Source organism: Aotus nancymaae, unplaced genomic scaffold, assembly GCF_030222135.1.
Source record: "Aotus nancymaae isolate 86718 unplaced genomic scaffold, 86718_ANA_hifiasm-v0.15.2.pri h1tg000040l, whole genome shotgun sequence".
Classification (NCBI taxonomy): domain Eukaryota; kingdom Metazoa; phylum Chordata; class Mammalia; order Primates; family Aotidae; genus Aotus; species Aotus nancymaae.
In genome coordinates this window covers 16,886,782-16,899,708 of record NW_026988454.1, presented here as the reverse complement: position 1 = coordinate 16,899,708, position 12,927 = coordinate 16,886,782, and the positions used below count along the sequence as shown (strand labels likewise).

The 12,927-nt window shown below is 46.0% G+C and overlaps 1 protein-coding gene across 2 annotated transcripts in view; it reads left to right on the top strand.

Annotated features, from left to right (window-relative positions):
• MTHFD1L (methylenetetrahydrofolate dehydrogenase (NADP+ dependent) 1 like) overlaps positions 1 to 12,927 on the top strand; it is a 227,448-nt gene that overhangs the window by 154,628 nt on the left and 59,893 nt on the right. For both annotated transcript variants that reach the window (XM_064360573.1, XM_064360574.1), the window contains exons 22-24: positions 941 to 982; positions 2,038 to 2,138; positions 2,675 to 2,852. In XM_064360573.1, the coding sequence (XP_064216643.1) occupies positions 941 to 982; positions 2,038 to 2,138; positions 2,675 to 2,852 (321 nt within the window). The remainder of the gene's footprint in view (positions 1 to 940; positions 983 to 2,037; positions 2,139 to 2,674; positions 2,853 to 12,927) is intronic.

The window sequence follows — 12,927 nt, the reverse complement described above, 5'->3', positions numbered from 1 at the left end:
AATGCAGTCTGAAGGCAGCAGTCCGCTGCAGAATTCTCCTGTGCTCAGGGGATGCTAGTCTTTTTGTTGTATTCACAAACGCCTTTGACTGATCAGTTGAGACCCACCCATATTATGTAGGGCTACCTGCTTACTCAAAGGCTGCTGATTTCCATGTTAATTGCATCTACAGACATCCTCACAGAAACACCCAAAATAATGTCTGAACAAATATCTAGGCAACCTAGGACCCAGCTAAATTGACTTGTGAGATAAACCAGCAAGGCCAGGCACAGTGGTTCACACCAGTAATACCAGCACTTTGGGAGGCCAAGGTGGGAGGATCGCTTGAGCCCAACAGTTTGAGACCAGCCTGGGTAATAGAGTGAGATCTCATTTGCACAAAATAATAAAAAATTATCTGGGTGTGGTGATGCACACCTGTATTCCTAGCTACCTGGGAGGCTGAGGCAGGAGGATCACTTGAGCTCAGGACTTTGAGACGGCACTGAGCTGTGACTGTGCCTCTGCCCTCCAGCCTGGACAACAGAGCTTTATGGCAGTTACTGTAAAATGATTTTGAATGGTGATGTACTCTGTATAAATCAGGTATTAAGCATTTTATTAGTTTTATGTTCTAATTTGAACCAGTATTTGAGAAGTTTCATACTGTTCCATTGGCTCAAATTGGAATCATCCAGGGAGGTTTTGAACGTTACTGATCCCAGGTTCCCCTCCCAGAACTGCTTTCATTGGTCTGGGTGGAGCCCAGAGATCGGTGTTTTCTACAAGCTTCCTACAAGCCTTTAGGTATAGCCAGTGCTGCCAACCATTGTTTTAAAAGCACAAAATATAGGGTTACCTTTCCAAAAATTGCCTGTGATTGTGTTGTTCTTTCTTTCGGATCAGTTGTGTAAGCATTTTTATGGGATGTTCTTCATGTTTTCTCTCCTTATTTCAGGTAATCGCTGGTGTTCCTCTTAAGAAAGAATACACAGAGGAGGTAAGGGAGCTGTTGAGATGCTTATGTGAAGAATCACTCAAATCCAGTGGCCGGTTGGCTTATAGTGAATGAGGCCTCTGTCAGTGGTCTCTTAGAGAAGTGTTGTTCTGGCCAGGCACAGTGACTCACATCTGTAATTTTAGCTCTTTGGGAGGCCAAGGCAGGCGGATTGCATGAGGCCAGGAGTTCAAGACCAACATGGCAAAACCTCATATCTACTAAAAATAATTAGCTGGGCTTGGTGGCTCACACCTGTAGTTCCAGCTACTCAGGAGGCTGAGTCACAAGAATCGCTTTAATCCGGGAGGCGGAGGTTGCAGTGAGCTGCGATCAAGCCGCTGTACTCCACCCTGGGTGACAGAGTAGACTCTGTCTCAAAAAAAAAAAAAAAGAAAAGAAAAGAAAAGTGCTGTTCTAAGAATCCAAGAGGAAATGAGTCGGGTGAAAGGACAAAAATCATTCTAGTAACTCTTAAATATCAAGAAAAGCTGGATATAGGCTTTGTCTACTGTTCTCTACCTGCAGGGCAGCCATCAGAGCAGGAGCTCAAGGTCTTCAGGTCATAAACAAATAAGAAGCTTACACTTGTGTATTCCTTTGTCATGGAAGGTCTGCATACGGTTGGCTTTATGGCTTACAGGAGTGGCTTATACATTTCTGTAAATAGATTTTCATTTACTGGCAGCAGTACTTCTTACCTCCTACAGGTGGCGCCAGGGATCTGAGCCAGAAATACCTGGACAGAGCTCCTCCCCCACCTGGGGTCTTGTGCCTGTCAGGCTCCAACCTACAGAGTGTGGACTCATTGGGTAGATCCTGTCTGGGGAGCTGGGGGGCTGCCAGGCTCCAGACCCACGCGTATGCCATTGGACCCAGAATCATTTTAGAAGTTATTTTGAAGATGAACCTCCTTATTCTTGCAGCCATCGTTCTTGGAGGAAAAAGGGAAAAAAGATGCAGCAAATCCTGCCAGGGAGGTGCTGCCAGCACAGCCTGGCAGGTTTGGTGGGAGGCGATGCCCAGGGGTCTGCATTTTGCTTTGTTCTTTTTGACAGAACATCCAGCTGGTGGCAGATGGTTGCTGTAACCTCCAGAAGCAAATTCAGATTGCTCAGCTCTTTGGGGTTCCTGTTGTGGTGGCTCTGAATGTCTTCAAGTGAGTCCAGCCTCCTCCTTTAACTGTGGGTGTATCACTAGGCCACCCTGTGAATGATATTTGTGTCTTGGAGTATTTGGTCTTTTTCTGCTTCATCTAAAAGTATACAGAAACACCCAGCTTCTCCTATTTGTTTATTTGGTTTGGTTTCATTTTAGCAAACGTCTTCTCACAGCGTTATTAAGGAAGTGAAATTTATATATAGTGAGTTACTATTTCTTTTTTTTTTTTTTTTTTTTTTTTTGTAATTCTACCCAGCATTTTTGTCTGAAACAAACTGAATGATCAAAGGGATGTGTTATGGAATTTTCTTGATAACACCCTTAACAACTTGAAATATTTGAGTCATGTTGGAGAGGATTTTTTTTTCCCATGCTTTTCTTTAAGTCTGATTTATTTAAACACGATGTGACCACTTTTGATGTTTAAAATATATTCAGTGTTAGGGAGCGAAGTTCTGTAGAAGTGGTTAGTCTTTCTTTAAAAACATCGCTAAATGGATACAGATGCAAAACCACAAACATTTTCATCACTAGGACTGACACCCGCGCTGAGATTGACTTGGTGTGTGAGCTTGCAAAGCGGGCTGGTGCCTTTGATGCTGTCCCCTGCTATCACTGGTCAATTGGTGGAAAAGGGTCGGTGGACTTGGCTCGGGCTGTGAGAGAGGCTGCCAGTAAAAGAAGCCGATTCCAGTTCCTGTACGATGTTCAGGTAAGATCTAGTAAAAACAATGGCTGGCATTTCTTCCACCTTAGCTTAGGTTGTCCCATTCACTTGTCACTACAACCCTGCAGATAAGAAAACTAAAGATAGAAGAGTTTAGGCCGGGTGTGGTGGCTCACACTTGTAATCCCAGCACTTTGGGAGCTGAGGTGGACGGATCACTTGAGGTCAGAAGTTCGAGACCAGCCTGGCAAACATGGAGAAACCCCCATCTCTACTAAAAATACAAAGATTAGGTGGGCATGGTGGCGTTCACCTGTAGTCCCAGCTACTTGAGAGGCTGAGGTGGGAGAATCTCTTAAACCCAGGAGGTGGAGGCTGCAGTGAGCCAAGATTGAGATCACACCAGCCTGGGTGACAGAGTGAGTGACAGAGTGTACTCCAACCTGGGTGACAGAGTGAGATCCTGTCTCAGACAAACAAAAAGGTAGAAGCTTTTAAGCCATGCGACAAGGTCACAATTCCGAGTGCAGACCATAACTCCATGTCCCAAAGCCTGTGCTTTTGAACACTCCCAAATCGCAGGCCTAAGTGAGGAAGTACTTTAGCGAACAGGATTTGACAGATAATACTTTCAAGAGTTGCACAGGAACAAGACTTTTGAGCAACTTCATGAGGCTTGGGAAACCATGGGAGGTATTTTCCTTGTTCCCTTCTGTGATGGTCCTTTTCTCTTGTGGTTTCATTGAACTATGTCTAGTGTATGTGTATATATGTATTTTTTTCATTGTGGTAAAATATACTTAACAAAATTTACCATCTTAACCATTTTTACGTGCACATCAGTAGTGTTAAGTACATTCACATTGTCATGCAACCGATCTCCAGAACTCTTTTCATTTTGCAAAACTGAAACTCTACCCATTGAACAGCAAGTCCCCATGCCCACCCCACACCCCTGCTAGCCACCATTCTCCCTTGTTTCTATGAATTAACAACTCTAGGGACCTCATGTAGGTGGCATCATACAGTAATCATACAGTCTTTCTGTGACTGGCTTATTTCACTTAGCATAATGTACATGCATGTGGTAGCATGTCAGAATTTCTTTCCTTTTTCAGGCTGAATACTCTTCCATTCTTTGGAAACACCATATTTTGTTTCTTCATCCATCTGTGGGTGGACACTTGGGTTCCTCCTCTTGGCTATTGTAAAGAATGCTGTATAAACATGGGTGTTCGTGGCATATGTACACATATCCCTTCAAGACTGTGTTTTCAGTTCTTTTGGACATGTATACCCAGAAGCGGGATTCCTGGGTTGGTTCTCTAGGGTAGTTTTAAGCACATGTTGATGGTGAGCCTTCAGTCAGAAGATCTGAGCTTCCCAGGCAGGGCCCACTCTCCTCAGATCGTCTGTCTTTGGACCCCTTTGACATCTGCATTCTGAATTTTGTGGCTCCGGTTCTGGTTCATGGATTTGTCTTCATGGGTAGTGTGTGACTGCAGAGTGCCCAGGTTTCTTTCTTCCTTTTTTTTTTTTTTGAGACAGGTCTCACACTGTTGCCCGGGCTGGAGTGCAGTGGTGCAACCTTGACTCACTGTAACCTCTGCCTCCTGGGTTCAAGTGATTCTCTTGCCTCAGCCTCCTGCGTAGCTGCGATTACAGGCGCCCACCACCACACCCAGCTAACTTTTTGTATTTTTAGTAGAGACAGGGTTTCACTGTGTTGGCCAGGCTGGTCTCCAACACCTGACCTCGTGATCCACCTGCCTCGGCCTCCAAAAGTGCTGGGATTACAGGCGGGAGCCAGCGTGCCCGGCCCAGAGTGCCCAGCTTTCAAATTGCTGCTTCTCCTCTTCCTTCATCCCTCACATATTCTATCAGTGTGTCACTCAGATGTCGCAGACACTCTGCTTTCCTGATCAGTGGCATAAATCAATAGCATAAGTGAAGAAGAAATCAGTGAAGCAGGAGCTTAGCAGCGTTGTCAATAAGCCTGGATTGACAGCAGTGAGAGAGTAGGGCTGATGTATTAATATTTACTATTACCATGGCGCCTGACTAAGGAGGTGTTTGTGTGCCAGGTGTATGGGCGCTTTGCACATGTTCACCTTTTTGCTTCTAACATCCCTCTCAGGTGGGAACTGGTGATATCTTCCCATTTTACCAACAAGAAAACTAAAGCACACAGAGACTAAGTCAGCTGCTCAGTGTCCCATAGCATGGCAGAGGCAGGGCTGGGGGAAAGAAGGAGTGTCTAGAGGGCTGAGGTCATCATCCTGTTCTGTTCTTCAGAGCTAAGTACTACACTCAAAGGTGTGTGTGTATTGGAGGTCCGGGGGGAGACATAGTTAAAGGGGACAGTGACTAAGTGACCTTTCTTGATGAGGAAGGGTGACAGCGATGGGCACGGGCACAGATTCCAAATGCAGCCGGTGTTTATGGAAGGAAGGGCACAGGGAATGAATTGGAGGCTAGCTCAGAAAAGGTTTGTCATTTTATGAAGCCATTTTATAAATAAGGAACTAGAACATTCTAGACTACAGAGGTGGTAGAGATCAATTGAGGGAGAAGATTTTGGATGAGTGAAAAGGAAAATGTTCCAATTGTATTAACTTTGCGTTCTCAGACCTAGAGGTGTTCAGCGCAAAACCGAGATAGCCCTGCTGTGGGCAAGTCAGAGGCTTTGAAGCCAACTCAGATGGCGGTGGCCAGGGAGACCCTGGGCTCCTGTTCCTTGGTCCTGGGTAAGGGTCACCAGAGTTCCTACAACCCCTGGCACATGCCAGGGCCTTTCTACACAAACCACTGTCGGGAGAGTCACCCCTAGATCCCACTGTGTGAGACCGCCTTGCCGTCTGATCATGAACCACCCCACTCTACGTAGCAAAAGCAGTTATTTTCATGAGTGATTTCACAAAGTGTGGCTCTTTTCAAGGAAAACATCCCAGGTGAAAAAGAGGTCCGTTATCAGAAGAAACGCTTCTGAGCTATACTGTCTCAGACATGCACCAACCCTACGGTGAACCCTTTTAGTTCCACTGATACTTTAATTATTTTTTTTTCCTGAATTCCCATTTTTCATGGAGATAGTGCTTCTAAAATGTCAGCTCTCCTCTGAAAGGAGGAAAGTGTTTAAGAATATTGTGGTTTAACGTCCTCTATTGAATAGGCAGCCTTAAGGCCAGGATCGCTGCCTCCTTTGCCAACTCACTTCGCGCTTTTCTTGTAACAGAAATTTGATTTGAGCTGAATAATTGCTTGTTAGATAATCAGCCTCCCAGCTTGCTGCAGCGTGACTGTCCATGAAAAGAGCTGCTGCTGGCTCTCTTTGACTGTCTGCCTGTTAGCTACGTTCCTCACACTGGCAAGATTTAGATCATCTAATACCATTTACAGTCTTGACTTGTTACCATGTAGAAATCTGAATTCATTGGTGCAGTCAGTAATAGAGCTCAAACCTTCTTCCCCCTGATTTCTTGCATTGGTTGGTGCTGGTAAAACCACTTTTTGTGGTTTTCTGGAAGCCCTTTTTCTTCCCCACCACCCCCCACCCTCACAACCAACCCTTGGATACTGGGCAGTGAGAAAGGTGTGACATTGCTGTACAGGAGAAAGAAATTAAAAATGCTTCTGCATGGAGCACTCTCCTGCCTTTGCTTCTCAGTGCAAACTGGGTGTCCGCGTGCCCTTTGCTGTCTCCGCAGACTTTATAGCCCCAAGAATGTATTCAGTAGAAGACTGATGGCATCTTGTGTGCTGTTCTTTCTCCACCCCAGTCTTGTGTTGTGGAAGGAAAACACCTGAGATCATTTAGGGGCATTAGGATTACCGTTAGAGCCCAGGGCGTGACTGCATTTGTGTGCGAAGTGGAAACGGACTCAGAACCCCTGTGGAAAGTGGTTTAGCTGGAGAGAGTGGGGCCGCCGGCTCTCGGAGACGCTGGGCGGCCAGACATCAGTGTGCCGGACTTCCTGATGGCGAGCTCACAGGTAAAGCGAGAAACCCGCTGCACTTCTGACCTGGGAGTCTCTGCTGAACTTTACAGAAAACTGACTTCAGCAGCAACTGCTACATAGAGAACATTTGGCATCTCTTTTTGCCACAGTAACTTCTAATTCAAGAGTAGGCCACTTTTAATTATGGTACCAGACGGAGACAGCAATTAATAATTCAGAACAAAGATTGAAAAATAGGGAATAAGATGTAGTAGACTAATTGCTCAAAAGGAGTTTATTGTGTGAACATACATGTGTTTAAACTTGACATATAGCGGATCATTTTCTCTCTTACCCTGGAGGGTGATTGCAATCCCTTTAAGAAGCTGTTAAAAGTCCCCTTCAAAATCATCTTCTCTTTGACTTTTCCTTTTCTAGTGTGACTTTTGACAATGATACCTTTATTCTTCACTAATATTATATCTCCGTGTCTGTAGTCACACAGGGAAATATGATGGCTGAGAGAAAAACTAATCTATATGCGCACTTAATTTGCTAAGAAGTCCCTCCTCCATACATTCTTCTAGCCATGTCTCCATGCATCCCCGCTGCTGTGTGAGCTCAGGTCTGTGTTATAGATGGGAAGGTGATGGACTTGTCTGTAACAAATGGACGCTTGATAGGAGAAGGAGCATATTATATAGAGCTAACAGGCTAAAGCTTTGGGATCATGCAAATTAAGTTTAAACCTTGAGTTGGCCTCCTACCATGGACACAATTTGGGGAGGCTGACTCATCTCTCCAGCCTCAGCATCCTCATTTGTACAGTGGTGTCTGACAGTGACACCAACTTCACCAAGTTGCTATGAGACCCAAATGGAATGTCCCAGAGTAAAATGCTGGAATATAGAAAGCAGGCAATGAAGGCTAGCTGCTGTGGTTCACGCCTGTAATCCCAGCAGAGGCCGAGGTGGGCAGATCACCTGAGGCCAGGAGTTCGAGACCAGCCTTGGAAACGTGGTGAAACCCTGTCTCTACTAAAAATACAAAAACTAGACAGGTGTGGTGGCAGGCACCCATAGTCCCAGCTATTCAGAAGGCTGAGGCAGGAGGATCACTTGAACCCAGGAGGCAGAGGTTGCAGTGAGCCAAGATTGCACCACTGCACTCCAGCCTGGGCAACAGAGTTAGACTCTGTTTCAAAAAAAAGAAGGAAGGGAGTCAATTAATGCTAGCTCCTCCTCTGTCGTGTTCACTTTGGAAAGAGCGTGGGCCTCCTGAATTCACCTTCAGGAATTCTCCTGTAACTCAAGGTAACTTTGTCAAACTCCAAGGTTAGTTTCTTTCGCACTGGGTTAAAACCAGGAAATAGAAACCAAGTCTCCTAAAGCACCTACTCAACTAAACTAAGACATGGGCATTTTTCTTCTCTGAGAATTGCGAGCCCTTAGTGATATCAAAAAGCATCAGTCATTTTTGCAAAGAAGGAGGTATGACACTGAGGATTTAGGTTGAAAATCATCTCTGTAATCCTTCCTCTAACCTTGCAAACATTTTGAGGTGTAGCCTGGACAGCAAGACAGGATAGTGTTTGTTTTTATTAAAAGGTCTTTCCTGTTCCTTGCGTGAAGCTTTCTCTTGATCCCAGTGGGGGCTGGATGAAAGACCAAAACACACCACGAGGACTGCAGCGTGGAGCCACGGCCGCCTCTGCCGACTTCTGAACCCTTACACTCTCCCATATGGCTAGGGGCGTTTCCTCTTCTGCTGGTCTTTTTTAAGGCAGGATGTTTGCTGTTATTGTTGTTGCTTTTCTGGTTGGTTCTTAAGAAATTGTTTTCTGTCTTGATAATGCCAGCTGGAACCTACAGCCATTGTTAGTGGGGTGTGAGAGCTGTCCTTAACACGGACTTGCAGCATTTGCGGCCAGAGCTTCCATATTTAAAGAAACATTTAAAATGCGTTTCTGTGTATCTATAATGGGGGGTTTCCCATTGTGGTAAAAATCTGCATAACATAAAATTTCCCCTTTAATCATCTTTACATGTATAGTCCCTGGCGTGAAGTACATTCACATTGTACATACAGAGTTCTGTTAATAGAATCTTAAAACCTAAAATGGTAATGATGCACGTCTCTGTGGCCTGTTACATTTCACAGTAATTAGAAGGAAAAAACATCCTCTGTCCCTTCTTTTGGTTGTCCTTGTCCCTGGAAAAGCTGTCTCCCCCTCGGGGCCTTTGACTTCCCGGTTCTCCCTCCCATCTTCAGCGCCTGTAGCCCTTTCTTCAGCGCTCGCCTCTCCTCTCATTGTGGATTAGAATTCTTGGAGTGTTCTGTGGAAAGCTGGCCCTTACATTTTCCCGTCAGCTGTGTATCTCTCTCATAAACCTGTTTCTCCCCTCTGTGCTCTTTAATATTCTACTTTTTTTTTTTTTTTTTTTTTTTTTGAGACGGAGTTTCGCTCTTGTTACCCAGGCTGGAGTGCAATGGCGCGATCTCGGCTCACCGCAACCTCCGCCTCCTGGGTTCAAGCAATTCTCCTGCCTCAGCCTCCCGAGTAGCTGGGATTACAGGCGTGCGCCACCATGCCCAGCTAATTTTTGTATTTTTAGTAGAGACAGGGTTTCACCATGTTGACCAGGATGGTCTCGATCTCTTGACCTCGTGATCCACCTGTCTCGGCCTCCCAAAGTGCTGGGATTACAGGCGTGAGCCACCGCGCCCGGCCTAATATTCTACTTTCTTAATTATGATTGAGCTGCCTTTAAACAGCTATAATCATCCAATGTGAATGGCTTCAATGAGCCTCTCCTCCTCAGGCCTCCTTTCCATGAGTCAACCCTGAATTTCCAGATATCTCCTGCTTTTTTTTTTTTTGAGACTGAGTCTTGCTCTGTCACCCAGGCTGGAGTGCAGTGGCACGATCTCAGCTCACTGCAACCTCCACCTCCCAGATTCAGGCGATTCTCCTGCCTCAGCCTCCCAAGTAGCTGGGACTACAGGCGTGTGCCACCACGCCCAGTTTATTTTTGTATTTTTAGTAGAGATGGGGTTTCACCATGTTGGCCAGGCTGGTCTCGAACTCCTGACCTCAAGTGATCCGCCCACCTCACCTCCCAAACTGCTGGGATTACAGGTTTGAGCCACTGCACCTGGTCCCAGATATCTCCTGCTTGACCAGACCTTCTGCAAACACACCTCAGATCTCTCTCAAATCTAGATGCTTCTCCAACATTGGCTTCTAGGTTCTCTATGAAACCTCTGCTGGCCTGCAGTATAAAACCCTAGATTCTCTATGAAACCTCTCCCAGCCTGCCAGGTCTGGCATTCAGCTGTGTTAGACAGTCTCAAGGGATCTGCACCTGTTGTTAGCACCGGCCCGACCTTCTCAAAGTATCCCACTCATCGCTGTGTGATTCTGGCAAAGCCTGCCCCAGCTTTCTTTCCTCGATGGTAGAAATAGCGCCCGATGAGAAAAAACAGTGGTCTGTATTTATTACACTTGCACATGTCACAAGAATCCCTGTAGTGTCATTGAAGGGCTTTCTCCTAGGCACATAAAATGATTGTCACTGTGTTGGACATTTCTAGAAATGCATTATTTCATCGAAAATTATGAGAGAAGGTAAGAAGGTAAAATGATGAACTATCAAAATCACACGACATGTTGGCCGGCTGCCTTCTTCCACTCACTCCATCCCTCCCCAGGCTTTCTGACTTAAGTTTAGATCAGATGAGACCATTGCGGTGGGGAGAGTGTCCACTTTCTCAATCTAAAAGCAAGCTTGTGAGAATATTAAATATGATCACGGGGACAAATGTTAAAGGTACCACGCATGATGGACCACCTCAGAGAAAACTACCACCTTAGGGTTTAGGGGGAAAACAAACAGCACGGGTTCCAGTCTCCCCAGTTTCTGAGAGGTTGGGGGGTTTGTTCTGAGTAAAGTCCCAGGGCTCCTTGCACATGAACACAGAACCAGAGTTACACCTGTTTCCATTCATATCGCTCTTATAACACATTGACGTTTCTAAGTCAGGTTTGTAGAAGAGGAATGAGCAGACGCATCATAAAAACACTGTGCCTTGCCAGGCACGGTGGCTCATGCCTGTAATCTTAGCATTTAGGGAGGCTGAAGTAGGAGGATCCTTTGAATCTGGGAGTTCGAGACTAACCTGGGTGACATGGCAGATCCTGTCTCTACTAAAAACATTCTAAAAATTAGCCAGTCATAGTGACGCATGCCCTATAGTCTCAACTATTCAGGAGGCTGAGGTGGGAGGATTGCTTGAGCCTGGGAAGCAGAGGTTGCAGTGAACCAAGATCACACCACTGCTGCACTCCAGCCTGAGCAACAGAGCCAACGCTACCTCAAAAACAGGCCAGGCACAGTGGCTCACACCTGTAATCCCAACACTTTGAGAGGCTGAGGCAGGCAGATCACTTGAGGTCAAGAGTTGCAGACCAACCTGGCCAACATGGCGAAACCTCATCTGTATTAAAAATACAAAAATTGTCCAGGCGCAGTGGATCACAGGATCAGGAGTTTGAGACCACCCTGACCAACATAGTGAAGCACTGCCTCTACTAATAATACAAAAATTAGCCGTGCATGGTGGCACAGGCCTGTAGTCTCAGCTACTTGGGAGGCTGAGGCAGGAGAATTGCTTGAACCTGGGAGGCAGAGGTTGCCATGAGCCAAGATTGCGCCACTGCACTCCAGCCTGGGTGACAGAGCGAGACTCAGTCTCAAAAAAAAAAAACAGAAATTAGCTGGGCATGATGGTGCATACCTGTAATTCCAGCTACTCTGGAGCCTAAGTCATGAGAATCACTTGAACCATGGGAGGCGGAGGTTGCAGTGAGCCGAGAATATGCCACTGCACATGAGCCTAGGTGACAGAATAAGACTCTGTTTCAAAATTTAAAAAAAAAATTGTACGTGTTAGTGGGCCAAGCAGAGTGCTAGAACCAGTCGGCCCTTTCCCCTCTTTTGGGTGAGACGAGACGAGGCACAGTGGCTTATAATCACTTATAATAATCACTTATTCCCGCTGGGCATGGTGTCTCACGTCTGTAATCCCAGCACTTTGGGAGACTGAGGTGGGCAGATCACGAGGTCGGGAGTTCAAGACCAGCTTGGTCAATATGGTGAAACCCGGTCTCTATTAAAAATACAAAAATTAGTCGGGCGTGGTGGTGTATGCCTGTAGTCTCAGCTACTTGGGAGGCTGAGGCAGAAGAATTGCTTGAACCTGGGAGGCAGAGGCTGCAGTGAGCTGAAATCGTACCACTGCAAGCTGGCCTGGGTGATAAAGCGAGCCTCCGTCTCAGAAAAAAAAAAATCACTTATTCCCATATCTTCTGTTCTTTTGGCCTTGCTACACTGTTCTATTTGAGAGTAATAAAAGATCACCCATGTGGATTTCTTACTATTTCATGTGGAAAAATGCAGCTTTTCTAGCAGTGAACCTTTCTTCCATTTCCCAGAGTCCGGTTATCCTCCCTGTGCCCCAGGTTTGCTGTAGGAGGATGAGACTCCCTACATGTACGCATCTTCAGAGTGAACCTGTTGCCCGGGGCTAGCAAGCGCACAGGGCTGCATGCCCACTGAGCAGGCTCGTGGATGTCGGCACGTAGCTCAGATGTGCTGGTTTCCAGCCAAGGACATGCTTTGTGTCAACGATACAGGAGCCTGTTGTTCTCAGTAACAAGGGCAGAGCCGCTCCCAGGACTCCAGGTGGTATTGGTAGTGCAAGCCCTTGCGCCTAGTGCGGTGTGGTCAGTATAAATTAATATCGACAGCTGCCTGTTGTACTTGAATTTGAAGTACAGGAAAGGCTCCTTGCCAAACTGTATTTGTAGATCATTTAAAATTTATGCTTCATTTGAAGTACAAAATGCGAATGGAAATAATTACCGTGTATCCGGAAATGTCTATTCAACTTACAAGTTTGTTAATTGTTCCTGTTCTTTACGTGTTTTACGGGCCTTGGAATACCCTTTGCCGATATCACAGCATAGGAAGATTTAACCCGTGTGAATTCAACTCTGTGGCCTCGGGGAAAGAAAAGAACAATGTATTTTTCATTCACTGTGGCCCTCGATGCATGCCAACGACTTCACTGGGTGCAGGGCTGAAGAAATAGCAGTTTGCTCTAACACTCAGCAGCAGCAG